The following is a 15,658-nucleotide window of genomic DNA, read 5'->3' as shown; positions in this document are numbered from 1 at the left end:
CTAAAGTCGTTGCATGAATTGTGCGCCTTCCTTCACGAAAGCATGACATCTTTCCTACCACGACTTGCCACCACACCAGATGCCTTCCTTTTCCATCGAGGTGGCCGGGGAGGCGAGTCCTTTGACAGAACGTCAGCTGGTGAACACTCTCACGTCGGCGGCTTCGAGAGACACCTACCTAAGAGTGACGGGTACCGCGCAGCTGCGAACATGGGAGAAGTCAGCTGGATACTATCAGCACCTTCAGAGCGCATATCTGGACCAGAGGCTGCCGGTAGAGATCCGGTACCTGGCTATCATTCAATTGAAGAACGGCATCGATAAGTATTGGAGGAAGACTGCTTCAAAGTACGCATGTTCGTTCTGTCTTCTACTACACTTCCTGCGCTCGTGCTCCTGCCTTCCTTGTAATCTTCAAATTGCTTCTCATTCTACTCTGCTAACGATCATGTAGTGCTGTGTCAAAGGAGGACAAGAATGCCATCCGATCACGTCTTCTCAGCTCCATCCTAAACGAAGGCGAGAACGGGCTGGCCGTGCAGAATGCTCTTGTCATCGCCAAAATCGCCCGCTTCGAGTACCCGCATGACTGGCCTGACGCTCTCACATCGTTAACCGACGTCCTGCGCTCTCAGATCCCACCACTACAACTAGCTCGAGCATTACTTGCCCTGCTTCACATCGTCAAGGAGTTGTCCACAGGCCGGCTGCAACGAACTCGACAGAACCTCCAAGCTGCTACTCCAGAGATCGTCCATGTTCTTGGAAACGTCTATGCAGCGACGACAGAATCGTGGCGCTATAACACTACCGGCGACACGAGACCGCAGATTCAGCAAGGACTGCTGGCCATGAAAGTCTTGAGGCGGCTGCTGATCGCTGGCTACGAACACCCTAAACGAAACACCGAAGTCGTCGCTCTCTGGCAGCTCACGCAAGAACATCTGGGAGCATTCATCCAAATACAGAAAGCAGGTCATCCGCACGCTGATCTGATCGAGAAACAGATGCTTCAACTTGCGAAGCTTCATCATGAGATGGCTCGAGACCATCCAGCAGCATTTGCTCTACTACCTAACTCTGTGCCACTTGTTCGAGCGTACTGGGACATGGCGAAGGACTTCGGCAGTGTTCTTGGCTCTAAGGAAGCCGTCACATCAGCCATGTCCTCTGCCACCATCGGGATGGATGGCGATGCCGACGAGGATAAGTCAGGCCAAGAAAAGCTTGCGCTGAAGGCCCTCCTGATCATCCGGGCCTGTATCAAGATGGTCCACAGTCCGGCGCAGACATTTAAGTATCGCACTGCGGACGACAAGCAGGAAAAGTCGCAAGCGACGGCTCTCATACGGCAAGACCTCTTGACTATGGAATTCGTACAAGAGGTCATGGAGGTTCTAATAATGATGTTCTTCGTCTTTCGGGCCAGCGATCTGAGAGAGTGGGATGAGGAACCAGAGGAGTGGGAGAAGCGAGAGGAGGGCGAGGGAGATGACTGGGAGTTCTCTCTCCGGTCTTGTTCCGAGAAGCTCTTCCTGGATCTTGCGATCAACTACAAGGATGTTCTGGTGCAACCGCTGCTGCAAGTCTTCTACAGTGTCGCATCACCCGAGAACGAGAACATATTGTTCAAAGACTCCGTCTACACCGCGATCGGGCTGGCGGCCCCAGTCGTGCATGAACATTTGGATTTCGACGCCTTCATCCGAGACGTGCTCATCACGGAAGTACAGAAGTCGAAGCCTGGCCACAACATCATTCGCCGCCGAGCAGCTATCATCCTTGGACAGTGGATATCGATCAAGGTGTCGGACACAAGTCGACCAGCTGTGTATCAAATCTTCCAGCATCTCCTCAACAAAGCCGACGGAATGAATGATCAAGTTGTCCGCGTGACAGCAGGCCGGCAGCTCAAGAACATCTGCGAAAGCTGGGAGTTCCAGTCCGACCAGTTCATGCCTCATGCCAACAACATTCTGACCCATCTCATGCAGCTCATTGACGAGGTCGAGCTTACAGAAACGAGGATGGCATTGCTCAATACCATCTCGGTCATTGTGGAGAACCTTGACCACAAGGTCGTACCTTTCGCCGACGGCATCATCAGCATGCTACCGTCACTCTGGGAAGCATCGGGCGACGAACATTTGATGAAACAAGCGATACTTACCATCCTCACTCGGCTGGTCACTGCGATGAAAGAGGACAGCCTGCCAGTGCATAACATGGTCTTTCCCATCATTCGAGGCGCAGTCGAGCCTGGCTCTGACACAAAGTTGTACCTTCTGGACGACGCAATGGATCTGTGGGCTTCGCTGATTGCACAAACGCCTGAGCCAGCCTCAGAGGAAGCTCTCGCGCTCGCGCCGTATCTGTTCCTAATCTATGAGTCTGGGTCGGACAACTTACGCAAAGCGCTCGAGATGACCGAGTCGTACCTCCTTCTGGCACCAACTCACATGGTCTCCGACAACGGCTTGCGGCGGCCAATGTTGGATGCGTTGAGACCTCTGATTGGAAATGCACACGCATCGGCTAATGGCCTGGTCTGTAATCTGGTGGAGGTCGTCGTTCGCAAGGTACAGAAGCTAGGAGGCGAGGCTGCCGTGACGCAGACGGCCGATGATCTCGTACACGTCGGCTTCTTGCAAAAGCTGCTGTATATGCTAAGAGGAAGCTGGATCGCACACTGCACCACTGGACCCAATAGGAAGGAAGCTCCTGTGGACGGCATTGTCGAGACGGACTACTTCTCCATTCTGGCACGACTAATTCTTGGATCTCTATCTGGGTTCTGCCAGGCCTTCGATATAGCCGCGCCACCCGTTGATCCACCCCATCAAAACCTGGACTCACACATGAGGTGGCTACTCGAAGAATGGTTCTCGCACTTCGAGAATATCGGTGACCCGTCACGGAGGAAACTGATGTGTCTGGCGCTCACGAAGCTGCTGGAGACGAATCAGCCGTTCATCCTGTCGAATCTGCAATCACTCATGACCGTCTGGACGGATGTTATTACTGAGCTGCGTGAGGACGAGGCGGATCGGAACGGGGACTCCTTGGTCCACGATGCCGCGGCCGAGACGGGGTATGACGGGGTCAAGGAGGCGGTGGAAGATGTCAGGAGGCGGGAGTTCTTGTATGAGGATGTGGTGCACACAACTAATATGCCGGCGTTTGTGAAAGGGTGTCTGGAGACAGCGATTGCGGGGGTTGGTGGAGAGGCGAGGTTTCGAGAGGAGTGGTTGGTAAATGTCGATCGGGATGTGCTGGATGGTTTTGCGAAGTTAGGGATCATGTGATAAGGACAACTCTCGGGGATGTTGTTGGTATGCAGGCCCGGGCGCTAGCGTGGTTGCGGCCTGGAGGCTCTGCATTTCGGCTCCCTCTGGAACACCCTCATCTTCTCAACCTCTGACATACAATCAACAGACTTTTCCACTGTGTCACATTGATAACTATCACATCATGGCGTTCGAGGTTCTTCAGCTTGCGCCTGAGATCATCGAAATCATCTTCGATCATGTGTAGGTCAAACCAACAGGCTCATCGAGATGCAGTCGAGCGGTGTCCGGCGCTCTCAGACCTTTCGACATCAACTCCAAAATCAAGATATCAGCTGATGGTTTCGATTGCTAGGCAAGATCGGCCAACTCTTCTCTCCCTGGCGCTCACCTGTTCTGGCCTACGCCCCTTCGCTGAGGAACGACTGTACAATGCTATCCGGCCAAGACGAGGCGCCGAAATCACGAAGCTGCTGGAAGCTCTGGAAGCCAACGATCAAAGAGCAAAGTTGATACGTAGGCTTGATTGTCGTCTAAAAGGCTTTGACCTTGACGGACATTTCCGTCTTCCTCTGGTGATGGAGAAGACGACGAAACTCCAGGAACTCGTACTGGAAAGTCCATACTGCAACCATGTCAGCAGAGACGAGCTCGAGACGTGGTCTGAACACCTCACCAATGTGTTACGGCCAATCTGCGATTTTCGTCTGCAAGGCAGAATGGGCGTCGACCACATACCAGCATTGACCAGTATGACCATACATTGGGGGTTGAGGCACCAGCGCTGCTGGCCTGTCACGCCGGCACTGGGCGTGATGCTGTTTGCGCACCCCAGGTTGCGTGACCTCACAATCTCTTGTGCTGACCTTCACGGGGAGGACCTGAGATGCCTCCGGGGACTGCCAACTACCATTCTGAAGAGTCTTTCCCTGGTGCAGTGTTTCATGGACGTGGAAGCACTCGAGATAATGATGTCGCTGCCCAAAGCCCTGGAGCGAATGCACTTGGGTGGGCTATGCTCTCCTCTGGAAATATGCTGTTACGTACACTAACTCATCCCTGCAGGGCAACGAAGCATAATAGTTCCACAACCTCAGCTTGGCGAAGAAGCGCCCGCGAAGGTCTTCAGTGCATTGGCGCAACAGAAGCACTCTCTCCAACAGCTGCAGTACTCAGACAAGAACTTTGCAATGGACCAAAATGATGACCTGCCAGAAGGTTGTAGAGGCTTCGCTGAGTTCCCACAGCTACGAAGCATTGTACTGGATGGAAAAGTGAGTCGCTGTGTTGAGGGGTGCATGTCTAGATGCTGACGCAGACTTCTGCAGCACAATCATTTCATCACGAGTGCGCTCATGGACCAGCACAGAACGGCTCCTAGCCTGACCTCCTTGACAGTCAAGGGACGGCCTAGCTCCCGGAACAGATGGACATCCATGTCTATCTCCGACAAAGACACAAGATGGCCAGCCGCCGCTGTCGCGGCTTCACGAACGCTATCGGAGCTGACGATGGTGATGGAGAAGGATTACCTTACGGGAAGGTATACGAGGATTCGAGCTGACGATTGCGATGCTCTGATGCGAGCGGGCCAGACGTACAAAAGCAGAGGCATCTTGCTTCGTGTCTACGTGCTTAGGTCGAGAGGGGCTGTCGAACCGATTTTGTATGATGAGAAAGAACCGCTCGAGGAGTTGATTTATTGTTCGGAGGAGGGACCGTCGGCTGCTTTTGCTCAAGTCATGAAGCGGTTTGCTGAAGAGGTTCCTGGGTGACAAAAAAAGCGTGACAGCTCCCGCCCAAATTCCTGCCCAGCTGTCCCGCTGCAGAGGTTCAGTAGAACTTAGTTCTAGGCCAAGGTAGAATGCTTCTCCGCGAACAACTTCAAAACTCAGTCTATCTTCAATGACCGCGGGAGTCTGTAAGTTTATACGGAGCAGTAGCGTAGCCATGTGAAAAGACCCTGGAGCACAAGTGAATGCAGGTCAACAACCCTGTCACACCCCACCCTCAACGGTGATCGCTGCAGGGAGAGCTGGAGAGAACTACGCCGAGCTGCGGAGGATGAGACCTCCTCACCTTCACCGAGGCCGGGACTCATCCTTGACCAGTTACCCGACGCGCTTACCGCTCAGCCTTTGTCACATGGCAGCTTTGGTGTGGACTGAGGTATCATGGCACCGAGTAGAGCTATACTTTGCGTGCGATCCTCTGCTTCTTTGGAGCAGGCTGCGGAACATCAATTCTCAACGATATGCCTACGACGAAAGCACGCCGTGAGCGAAAGCTGCCGGTCCAGCAGCTCTCGATCTTGGGTAATAGAGACTCAACGTTGACAACAAGACCACCAGTGCTGACACTTTACTGTAGCAATATGCCGATTTGCAGAACCCATAGCCAGCACCTCACTCTTCCCCTACCTCCCAGAAATGGTCAAGTCCTTCGGCGTCCCGGAGAACGAAATCGGAAAATGGGCGGGCATATGCTCGTCCATGTTCTCCCTCTGCCAGGCCGTCATGGGCATTCCCTGGGGTCGCTTCTCAGACATCTGGGGCAGGAAACCCGCCATTCTCCTTGGACTCTGCACGACCATGACCACGAGCTTGATGTGGGGGTTCTCGACCAATCTGCCTATGGCTATCGTTGCGCGAGGGCTGGCTGGAGCAGGGAATGGTAATGTCGGTATTATTCGGACGACGGTTGCTGAGATGGTTCCGTTCAAGGAGTTGCAGCCTCGAGCCTTCAGCCTGATGCCGCTGGTATGGAATATAGGCAGCATTTTTGGCCCTACCATTGGAGGCGCGCTGGCCAATCCGTACAATGTAAGGCCTCGAGAGCATATCGAGCATCCCAGTCTGCTTGAGAGGTTTCCGTACGCTCTGCCGAACATTGTTGCTGGCTGCTTCTTTGCGATTGGCATCACCGTGGGGTTCCTGTACCTAGAGGAGACGTTGGACACTCTTCAGGGGCAGCGAGACTACGGACGCGTACTGGGTCAGAAGTTGTCTGGTATAGTGAAGAGCCATATTATGACCGCTGAGGAGATACTGCATCTGCGAAGTAGCAAACCAACGCCCGGCAAGGACAACGAACGGCAGCCGTTGCTGAAGTCGGCGGCCGACGAAGAGACGCTGGCGTTGGAACCAAAAGCTCCGCCGCCGCCTCCACCGTCGTACTCAGAAGTGTTGAACAGACAAGCCGTCTTAAACTTGGTTGTGTACACTCTGCTGGCATTGCATAACATGGGTTTTGACCAGCTTCTTCCGGTCTTCATGCAGCATCCAACGCTCAAGCACAGGTCCTCGGACTCCTCTGGTAACCCACTGAAGTTCGCCGGCGGCTTCGGTCTCGACCACTTCCGTATCGGTTTGATCGTAACCGCCTACGGAATCTGCGGCATGGTGATACAATTCTTCCTCTTTCCACCGATCGCACGACGCTTTGGTGTGCTGAATTGCTTGAAAGCTTGCGCTATCGCATTTCCGATAGCCTACTTCCTCATCCCATTCACTGCACTACTGCCGACGACGGAAAGCAGAGTGGCTTGCTGCTTTGCAGTTATGATGATCAAGTGCTGGTGCTCAATCTTCGCCTTTCCTTGCTCGACGATCTTGCTCACTAACAGTGCGACAAGCTTGAGAGTCCTGGGTACGCTGAATGGCTTTGCGACATCCTTCAGTGCGGTTGGGCGAGCGGCAGGACCGGCCATTGGAGGATATATGTTCACGCTCGGGGTGAAGCGTGGCTATGTTATTGCTGCATGGTGGACGTACTGTTTACTTGCGATCATTGCCGCGATACCGGTCTGGCTCCTGGTTGAGGGCGAAGGGTTCGGTGGTCCGGACGATCATGTCAGCGACGAGGAGGAGGTGGAAGACGATGGAGTGGAGCAAGCTATGACCACAGGGGCTGGTGAAGGCGAATTTGCGTTCACGCGACGAGGCTCTCAACTGGAAACTCCCCCAGAGCAGCGCGAAGAGGCAGAAGAGGAAGATTATGGCGGTTTCGAGCCAATCACACGGACCACGACGATGTCCTCAGCCTTCTCGCTTGGTAGCGACGAGTACATCACGCCCAGTGGGAGCCGCAATGTGTCGGTGGCAGAGGGCAGTTCCAGGGCTGGAGGCAGTGAGCCCGCGTTAAGTCGGAAGAGCTCAAGAAAAGTCATGCGGCGGACGTCGATACCATTTGGCATGGGTTCGGTCTCCAGGCGGTATAGCAGCAATTTGGGCCAGAGCTTGGGCACAGCCGGCAGCTATCATGGACAGTGAGAGAGCATGTGATGCATTATGAAGCCTTCGGCAAGCGCTGTACTTTGGTGATCTCATCGCGAGGCGTTCATCTGGGCTGCTTTGGCATTGCAGTAGCGTATTTGGGTATTGTGAACATGCTGCATCGGAGGAGGGGAGATCTGCTGGGGTATCAGATGCAATGCATTGCGCGCTTGTACGCTCGCTCTCAGTATCCAAATCGTCAAAGTCTTCAAGCCTGATCCAATCAGTCTACTCCTCGTCCATGCCGAAAGCGATAGTCTCCAACGTTATGGCCTCGACGAAGAGCGTATTATGGTTCTAGAGCAGTCTTTTCAGCATGGTTTGATCAGCCTTACCAACGAACTGAAGCTTCGTACCTTGCAAACCAAGAAGCATTTCTCAATTACTCCCTCATTAGACGTGCTCTTCTGAGCACGCTTCACCTCTTCCAATGCATGCAAACGTAGTCGACGTGCTATGCAACTGCTTCGTGACAGGCGTCTTGGTGCATAAGCGCACCCCTCGGAGAGCTCCCTCGCGATCGATCGCTTTGCTGAATGATGTTGCCGTACATGGTGTGAATGGTGTCGCTCTAGGGTATCGCCATGGCCAAATGAGTGCCGATCGCTGTCGCATATCGTTGTGGAAGTCGATCCTCTGGTCGATGTGGCGTAGTGCGTTGCGTTGATGATGCTGAGACGGAATAATAACAGAATCGCAAAGCCTCATCTCAGTAGTGTGAGTATGACAGTTCAGTCGTTGACAACGGTATGCTGTGTTGCCTGGGTCGTTTGGTGCGACTCCAATTGGAGGCGGCGATGTTCTCTTTATTCCTCTCCCTCAAGTCCCGCTGGTACTCATATTGCGAGAAGCCGCTCTCGATCTGTTGACCCTCCCTTGCTCCATTTTCGTCGCCGGTCCAGATCCTATGCCCGATTGCCCATCCGATCAACAAGGCAATACCAGCTCCCAAGATACAGAGCACGATGATGGCTGAGGCGGAGAGCTGTCCCATCGCGTCGTCGGCGGTCGGCGATTGCGGTGGGGGTGGTGGGGTGTCTGATTACCTTAGTGGGGTCGTTCTCTCGCTGTCGGCGGTCGCTGGGGTTGGTTGTCTTCTGATGAGCGCGGGCATCGGTTTTGATGACTTGGAGTGGAATGGAGAAGAGGAGACATGATATTGCAGGAAGTACGAACTTTGTTTGCGACAGGTCGACAGGAAGGAACGTACCTTGCATGGGAGGGGTTCAAGGCTGACGACGACGAACGCGCCAGCACAGAGAAGCCAATCAACGGTGATGGCGCAGCTCGTATTTGTGTATACTTTTCTCGATATTTTGTTGCCTAATACCGATCTCGTATACGACACAAGACTTTCATCGCGTCGATCGCATCGATGTTGGAGCTTCCCACGCCTTCCTCCTCCTTCAGCGGTTACAAAGCCGCTACATTCCATAGCAAACACTTCAGATTGGATGCGACCGAGACGACAGTAGCAGGGCCTTCTCCACTAAGCGACATGCCGTCCTTGACACACCTCTACTACCATTCTGCCTCTTTCATCTCCAATTACACATACTGCTTCCAGCCGCTGCGGACGATCAATCTGTGGTTCCAGAACGAGCTTGGCCGATCCATTCCCCTTTCTCGGCATCAAATACGAAGTTGTAGAAGATGCGCTTCGTCAATGCGTCTGCGCCATATTCCTCTATCAGAACGTCCGTGTATGCGAACGGGACCTTGACCGCAACGCCTTCGAAGACGCTGTCCCGGAGCGGAAAGATGTCGTCGTACATGTAATGGTGCTTATCCTTGACCATCATCGCGCCATCAGTCCCCAAAGCATCCGCTGTCTTGTTCCTGCGCAAGGTGGTGATGTCGATGAAGAGGCCGACGTCCATGTCGTTCCATCGAGCGTCGATCATGTTGATGCTGTCGACGCTGCCGTTGGCGTAGTGAGGGTTGACATCCAGGAGGTACCCTCATGATTTCTCCAGTCCAGGCAGCCTGAACGAATGGACGGTCATGTTGTGGAAGGCAGCAAGACGACGGATTGACCGCTGGGTTACCATCACATCGACATCATCGTCCCAGGGCAAGACTCGACGGCTCCAGTACTAGCCGAGCAAGCTGCCGTGGACCAGGAAAGTCTCGACTCCAATGTCGGCCATGGTGGCGAGGTAGGTTTGGATGAGAGGGACGAGATGTGCCTGCGTCTCCTCGTTGGACAATTGTCGGACAGCAAACCGATCGTCATAGTGACAGTTCCAGTCCGCTTCTTGGAAGTATTTTCGTGGTACATCGGACTGAGACGCGCTGTAGTACGGCACTGGCGGACTTTGACTGTACTCGAACGGGGCATCTCCTCTAATCCCAGGAGGAGATGTTCGTGTGGTGCTCGTGAAACATGAGAACCAAAATGCCAGTAAGTCGAGAAGCAGCCTCATCCTCCAAATGATGGTGTATCATGGACTTCCATCGCAGTTAAAATCTAGAGAGCCTTCCATGCGCCAGTGGTGGATGATGAACGGGACCTAACTGCAGCTGCGCGTCCCATCGTGACTAGTGGGCGCAAATGGGTTCGTCGTCCCAACCGCGCGGTTCAATGCCAATGCCAATGCCTGACAAGCGCGGCAAGCTTCCTCGAAGAATGAAGCCGGAGTCCTGGAAACGTTGGTTTGGCCACGCGGCAAGGTGCGTACGCAGCGGTAGTCAGTGACTTAGGTGCATGAGGAAAGGGGTGGAATGAATGGGTGTTTGGAGCGAAGGGAAGAGTGACATACAAACCGGAGCTCTCAATACCTACTTGGCTGGCATGGGCCATATTGCGCGAATACCGCTGCCGTGATGGGGCATCTTATGGCCTCAACTAGGGGTTAGAGAGCGGGAAGAAGTGCGAGAGGAGAAGTGGGTACAGATCGCCAAGAATGCTTATCTTCACATGTCAATGCTTAGTTACGACCTTATCTACGTCTACGACATCTCAAACTCAATACGACACGGCTTGCATGCTAGCTGGCTTGCTGCTGTTCATTCGGAGGAGTTGCTAAGGGTGCTGGTCATACAGCACCATGCACTGCGACGTTCGTAACTCGTTTTGGAGCTCTCCGCCACCTACTCCTTCTCTAACCTCACGGCAGCATTGCTCTCAATGAACCCCAGATCCACCTTATGCCCCAGCAGCTCCCGAATGTTGCTCACTCCATACTTGATCATCGTCGGCCGCTCCAAGCTCAAACCGAACCCGTAACACCTTAGATCCTCCGGTAGCCCCATAGCCAACAACATCTCCGGCCTGAACATACCCGAGTTGCCGATCTCAACCCACTTCCCAAGACCGTGGTGGTAGCCGAAGACTTCCATCGACGGCTCGGTATAAGGGTTATAGGCGGGCTTGAAGCGCAGATTCGAGATGCCTAGCTTGGTGAAGAATTTGCCCAGGAAGTCCATCAGACCGCCCAGCGTGAGGCCGTAGTCTGCGATCACACCTTCGATCTGGTGGAACTCTGCTAGGTGGGTGGCGTCGACTGTTTCGTTGCGGAAGACACGATCGATACTGAAGTACCGGCATGGTCGTGGGTTGGCGGCAAGGCGATGTAAGCAGTATGCGGAGACGGCGGTGGTGTGGGTGCGGAGGACGAGTCGACGGGTTTCGGCGTCGTTGTATGGATAGCGGTAGCCTATGCTGCCGAAAGCGCCATCTTGGTGCACGGCTTTCACATTGTCGTAGTATTTCTGGTAGTTGAGCTTTGAAGCCGAGGACGAGTCGCCTTGGTACATCTGTGAGTCGGCTTCCATTTCATCGAGAGCTTGGTCTGCTGCGGTATCGGGACCAGGTGGGCCAGCTTCAGGTGGATCTGAGACGTAAAAAGTGTCTTGAAGATCTCTTGCCGGATGTTGTTGAGGCACGAAGAGGGTATCGAAGTTCCAGAAGCCGGAGTCGACGAAGCGAGCGGTAGGCATCTCGATGAAGGACTGGCTGAAGAAGATCTTGCGGAACTCTTCTCGTACTTTGTTGAGAGGATGTAATGCCCCGGCATACTGATGCTCGCCTAGCGCCTTGAAGTTGTATGGCTTGAAGTTGGCGGTCTCCCAGCTGCCGTCTGCCAGCATCTCTGCTGTCAGGTCTGTCACCTCCACCGGGATCTCCAGCGCCCATCGTGGTCCTTTGCGCGCAGTGTATGTGATCACCTTGCGTGTCGTCACCAGCTTCCGCTTTTGATAGTCCTTGAGTTGCTTCGGATCCGGGAAAGTGTTAGTTTCGCTCACATGCCGTAGCAGGTCTCTCGTCGTATCTGTGACTTCGTTCGCGACAGGGGTGAGCGCATCGCCATCCTTCTTGATCCACTTCAGCTTGAACGCATTGCCTTGCCCAACTTTTGCACTCGGTCCCACCACCTTCTCCAGCTCTTTGATCGGTATTCGGCCTTTGCTCTTCACAGCCTCCCACACCTTCCACTCATGGCTCCCTTCGTCGCAGATCTGCTGTCCTTCTTCTGTGAGGACCACTTGCTCCGCATCATTCGTATCGTACTCCACCATGCCCCGGCTCGCTAGTCTGTCTAGGGCGGCTTTGATCTCTGCTTGCGAGGCATGGGGAAAGGTTTCTGCGGTATGGAGTGGTTGGTTGCTCTCGAGGGTTCGCAGGATTTCAGAGGTGAGGTCTGAGGTGCCATTGGCTTGCATCGGCACGGGCACAGGCCCGCGCGTGCCTGGCATTGTCGTTTGCGAGGCGTTAAAGGGCTGTCGTTATGTTGTCGTCAAATATTCATGGGGTTCGTGAAGTATGACTGCGAGGCAATGCGACTCGGAAAGTCGGGCTAGAATTTGTGTGCACGGGCCACTTCACGGTTTCGACGTCAGCTGGAGAAGGAGATGGAGGCGACAAGCTACATGTACACGTTTGATCTGCATCTCAAATGTATGTTCGGCGTCGCTCTGTAGTAGCAAACTAGACCGAGCGTCAGACGATCGAGGGTTGTATACAACTCGCTACACTTCAATGTCTATTGAGGGACCTGGAGCAGCTGATACTTCTCCCCCTTCGCATCAAGAGCATTCTCCAGCTGCTGCATGCAAGCAAGGACCTTCTCTTCTTCCAGCCGCCGCCCGACAACTTGGACCGCGACAGGCAGACCGACCATCTTGACTGCATCGTAATGCTTGTAGGCACCCTTCGCAACATGATTCATCTTACTCAGATCCACGCTCTGCGGAAGCATGTCTACGTTCGGGTCGACGTGCGTGACGGGCAGTATGCCACAGGCATAGTCGAGCAGGTTGAACAAGAACGTGTACCCGCAGGCAGCGGCCGCTGAGGACATTCCACCATGAGGGACGGCAGGCGTAGAGTTCGGAGGCGTCAGGAGGATGTCCAGACCGTCGCCCTTGTCACCGAAGCCGTTCCACCACTCGTGCCATCGAGCCTTGTAAGCCTCACGCTTGTAGACCAGTCGCCAGTTCTCGTAGGCGGACTTCTCGTGCCAGTCTGCTATGAGGCCAGCCCAGATACTGTCCCGCTTGATGTACTTAACGTATGCCCAGTAGAAGAACTTGATGAATCGTGGTAGGCGCATATATCGACCGAAGACAGCAGCGCCTGCATCGTCAGTCTCGCCAGTGCGGAAGAAAGAGCGATATGTTCGAGTGCCATCGGCATTGAGCAGGTTGCTGGCTATTACGAGGGATTCGTATGGATCTGGCGGGGAGACGTCGAAGACTTCGTGGCCTTCGGACTTGAGGGCTGATGCGGCCATTTCGAGTGCACGAGCGCAGGCCGGTGACGGGTCGACTACGTTGTCGGTCCGCATGAGACCTACCTTCAGTGGCTGCTTCTTGTACTGGTCTTCGACCTCGCTTCTCCATGGCATCGGGTGGACAGACTGGTCGTACCTCCAAGGCTGCATCTGGACAATGGACCGGGTGAAGTAAGTAAGATCCAAGAGAGTGCGCGCCATTGGAGAGAAGACTGACGGTATGCCTTCCTGGCCGTGCATAGAAGTGTTGACGCCGAGCTTGGGCCAGCGACCAGTACTACACCGCAAGCTGTAGCATCCAGAGTAGTGTGCCGGTGCCCTCACGGATCCTGCTACGTCCGAGCCAATGCCAATTCTGCTTCCGCCGAAAGCCAGAAGTGCACCCTCGCCGCCAGTGCTACCTCCGGGGGAGTACTTGGTGTTGTGAGGGTTCGTGCACTGGCCCCAGACGTCGTTTGTACTTTCGAAACTGAGCAGGGTGATAGGCAGTGCCGTCTTCAAGAATGGAACGGCGCCAGCGTCCTTCAGCATGCGCACAACCGCGCCGTCGACCAGCTGAGGCTGTCCAGTATTGCTCGAATAGCCAACGCTTGTGTCAAAGCCACCAACATGTATCGAGTCCTTCAGACTGACAGGAATGCCGGCCAATGGTCCCTTCAGATTGATCCCGCCTTCTGTTATCCATCGCTCCGCATCCTTGATCATCACTTCTGTAACACAGTTCGTCTTCTCATGTGCCCTCAGTGCCACCTTGCCGTACGCCTGCAGTACCTCAGTGGCAGACTGCGCCCCACCCTTCTGTACATCTTGGACGAGCTCATCAATGGGCTCATCGAGTACCTTCTTCTCTGCCGACGACAGCGGGTATTGGTATGACCCGGGCAGCGCTGCGATGCGCTCAGCACGTTCGTCTTGCTTCCGTCGACTGCAGAACAAGAACGTCAGCAGACATTCTGAGCGAGATACGTCTCACAGGACCCTTCCCGCCGCAGGCGCGCTGCGTGGGATGGAGACTTGTACATGTGGGGTCTGTTTCAATGCGCGGATCGAGGACGTACCAGGCCGCGCGATGCGTGAAGTAATCGAATGGTGGGATCATGGTGACCGACTCAACTGTGCCTGTGGCACTTGCAGTCCGAACTCGAGAAGAAGTCAGCAACTTTATATACAGCTCCCGACTTTTGCTACTATCTTCCCTGGCCGTGCGATAGCGGGGAGGCCATTACTCTCGCGCGGGATGGACCTGCCGAAGGGGGAAGGAGCACTACTGCGCTAAAGATATCAAGAACATCTTCAGAATGATTTATTTGTATTAAGACAATTTAGGCTTACTACTGGCGGCTCTAACAGCAGATAAGTAACACGCCCTAGACGGGAGACTTCCACGTCAACCAGCAGATCCCAGGCACGAAAGAGAACTGCAATGGCAGCAACAACGCAAACACCACTATCCAACCTTTCTCCTTTGATGTTTCGTTAAAGCTGTCAATGAATGTCGTCCAATGCCGTAGACATGTTCGCGTCTGACGCTTGAGCGCATGCCAGCACAGCAGATGCGTGACCGTAATATTCCCTGCGACCATAGCTGGGACGGGCGCTCATCAAGAGTAGGAGATTGAGGCTGGTGTGGAAGAGTCTGCCAAGGGGATGTCGATGGGAGTGCCAGAAAGATGTCGGGCCGAATTGAGTATGAACACATTTGTAGCCCTGGGTGCTGATGTGTAAGGAATGCTGCGTGTTCAGGACCGACCCAGCTCACGCACGAGTTGTATCCTTTGCCATGTCCAAGCGCAGACGAACGTTGACAGTGGGCCAAGAGATTGACCAGAAGATGCCAACGACTGTGTCAGTGGGTGTGTAGTGGAAGCAAACAAGTGATAGACATTTCAAGTGTTGGTGATGTGCTGCGAATGTGACTATCTCTGTAGGGGGAAGATCTCATATGCCAGCTTGGGAGACACTGTACTGGTGGTGCCTCAAATCACCAATGCGAGAACAAGCTGACAGATTGCAAATACAGAGCCATATGGCTGGAGAAAGTGAAACGAGCATGGTGCCTACCTCTGACCTGGCATACTGGTCGACGCGGTATTGGTGATTGCTATCCGCAAACCATCGCTTTGTGGTGGAGGCGTTGTTGAATTCGTGAGAATCAGCCCAGGGCTCTGAGCATGTACGTGTAGCCGCTTGAAGCTGTGCTTTGGTATTGATGCCGTTCAATAGATTCATAATGACTGGTTGGGGGTCGAAAGAGCGCTGGGTTTGCTTGGAGTTGCGAACTGAGCGCAGGGAAGACGCCCAGAAGCACGATAAGGGACTGTAATGCTGCGTTGACACGAGTCTCGAGGACACTGGAAGCGAT

At 54.1% G+C, this 15,658-nt stretch overlaps 6 protein-coding genes across 6 annotated transcripts; 3 read left to right on the top strand and 3 right to left on the bottom strand.

Annotated features, from left to right (window-relative positions):
* Positions 1-79: 79 nt before the first annotated feature.
* Positions 80-3,305, top strand: LTR77_008831 (uncharacterized protein; the record flags this gene model as incomplete). Its single annotated transcript, XM_064806060.1, has 2 exons — positions 80-348; positions 455-3,305. The coding sequence occupies 2 exons, from the start codon at positions 80-82 to the stop codon at positions 3,303-3,305; spliced, it is 3,120 nt and encodes a 1,039-aa protein (XP_064655919.1).
* Positions 3,306-4,258: 953 nt separating this feature from the next.
* LTR77_008830 (uncharacterized protein) lies at positions 4,259-5,062 on the top strand (the record flags this gene model as incomplete). The annotated part of the gene is made up of 3 exons (XM_064806059.1): positions 4,259-4,295; positions 4,353-4,561; positions 4,616-5,062. The coding sequence occupies 3 exons, from the start codon at positions 4,259-4,261 to the stop codon at positions 5,060-5,062; spliced, it is 693 nt and encodes a 230-aa protein (XP_064655918.1).
* Positions 5,063-5,541: 479 nt separating this feature from the next.
* Positions 5,542-7,558, top strand: LTR77_008829 (uncharacterized protein; the record flags this gene model as incomplete). Its single annotated transcript, XM_064806058.1, has 2 exons — positions 5,542-5,602; positions 5,658-7,558. The coding sequence occupies 2 exons, from the start codon at positions 5,542-5,544 to the stop codon at positions 7,556-7,558; spliced, it is 1,962 nt and encodes a 653-aa protein (XP_064655917.1).
* A 1,583-nt stretch (positions 7,559-9,141) lies between these two features.
* Positions 9,142-9,465, bottom strand: MNN4 (mannosyltransferase; the record flags this gene model as incomplete). The annotated part of the gene is made up of 1 exon (XM_064806057.1): positions 9,142-9,465. One exon carries the CDS (start codon positions 9,463-9,465, stop codon positions 9,142-9,144), a length of 324 nt encoding a protein of 107 aa, XP_064655916.1.
* A 1,189-nt stretch (positions 9,466-10,654) lies between these two features.
* On the bottom strand, positions 10,655-12,259 carry FRS2 (Phenylalanyl-tRNA synthetase, beta subunit, cytoplasmic; the record flags this gene model as incomplete). The annotated part of the gene is made up of 1 exon (XM_064806056.1): positions 10,655-12,259. One exon carries the CDS (start codon positions 12,257-12,259, stop codon positions 10,655-10,657), a length of 1,605 nt encoding a protein of 534 aa, XP_064655915.1.
* A 287-nt stretch (positions 12,260-12,546) lies between these two features.
* LTR77_008826 (uncharacterized protein) lies at positions 12,547-14,395 on the bottom strand (the record flags this gene model as incomplete). Its single annotated transcript, XM_064806055.1, has 2 exons — positions 12,547-14,221; positions 14,355-14,395. 2 exons carry the CDS (start codon positions 14,393-14,395, stop codon positions 12,547-12,549), a joined length of 1,716 nt encoding a protein of 571 aa, XP_064655914.1.
* Positions 14,396-15,658: the final 1,263 nt, after the last annotated feature.

Source organism: Saxophila tyrrhenica, assembly GCF_035928015.1.
Source record: "Saxophila tyrrhenica strain CCFEE 5935 chromosome Unknown scaffold_15, whole genome shotgun sequence".
Lineage (NCBI taxonomy): Eukaryota > Fungi > Ascomycota > Dothideomycetes > Mycosphaerellales > Extremaceae > Saxophila > Saxophila tyrrhenica.
Note: the sequence above shows the minus strand (reverse complement) of the source record. Positions and strands in the feature narration are given on the sequence as shown.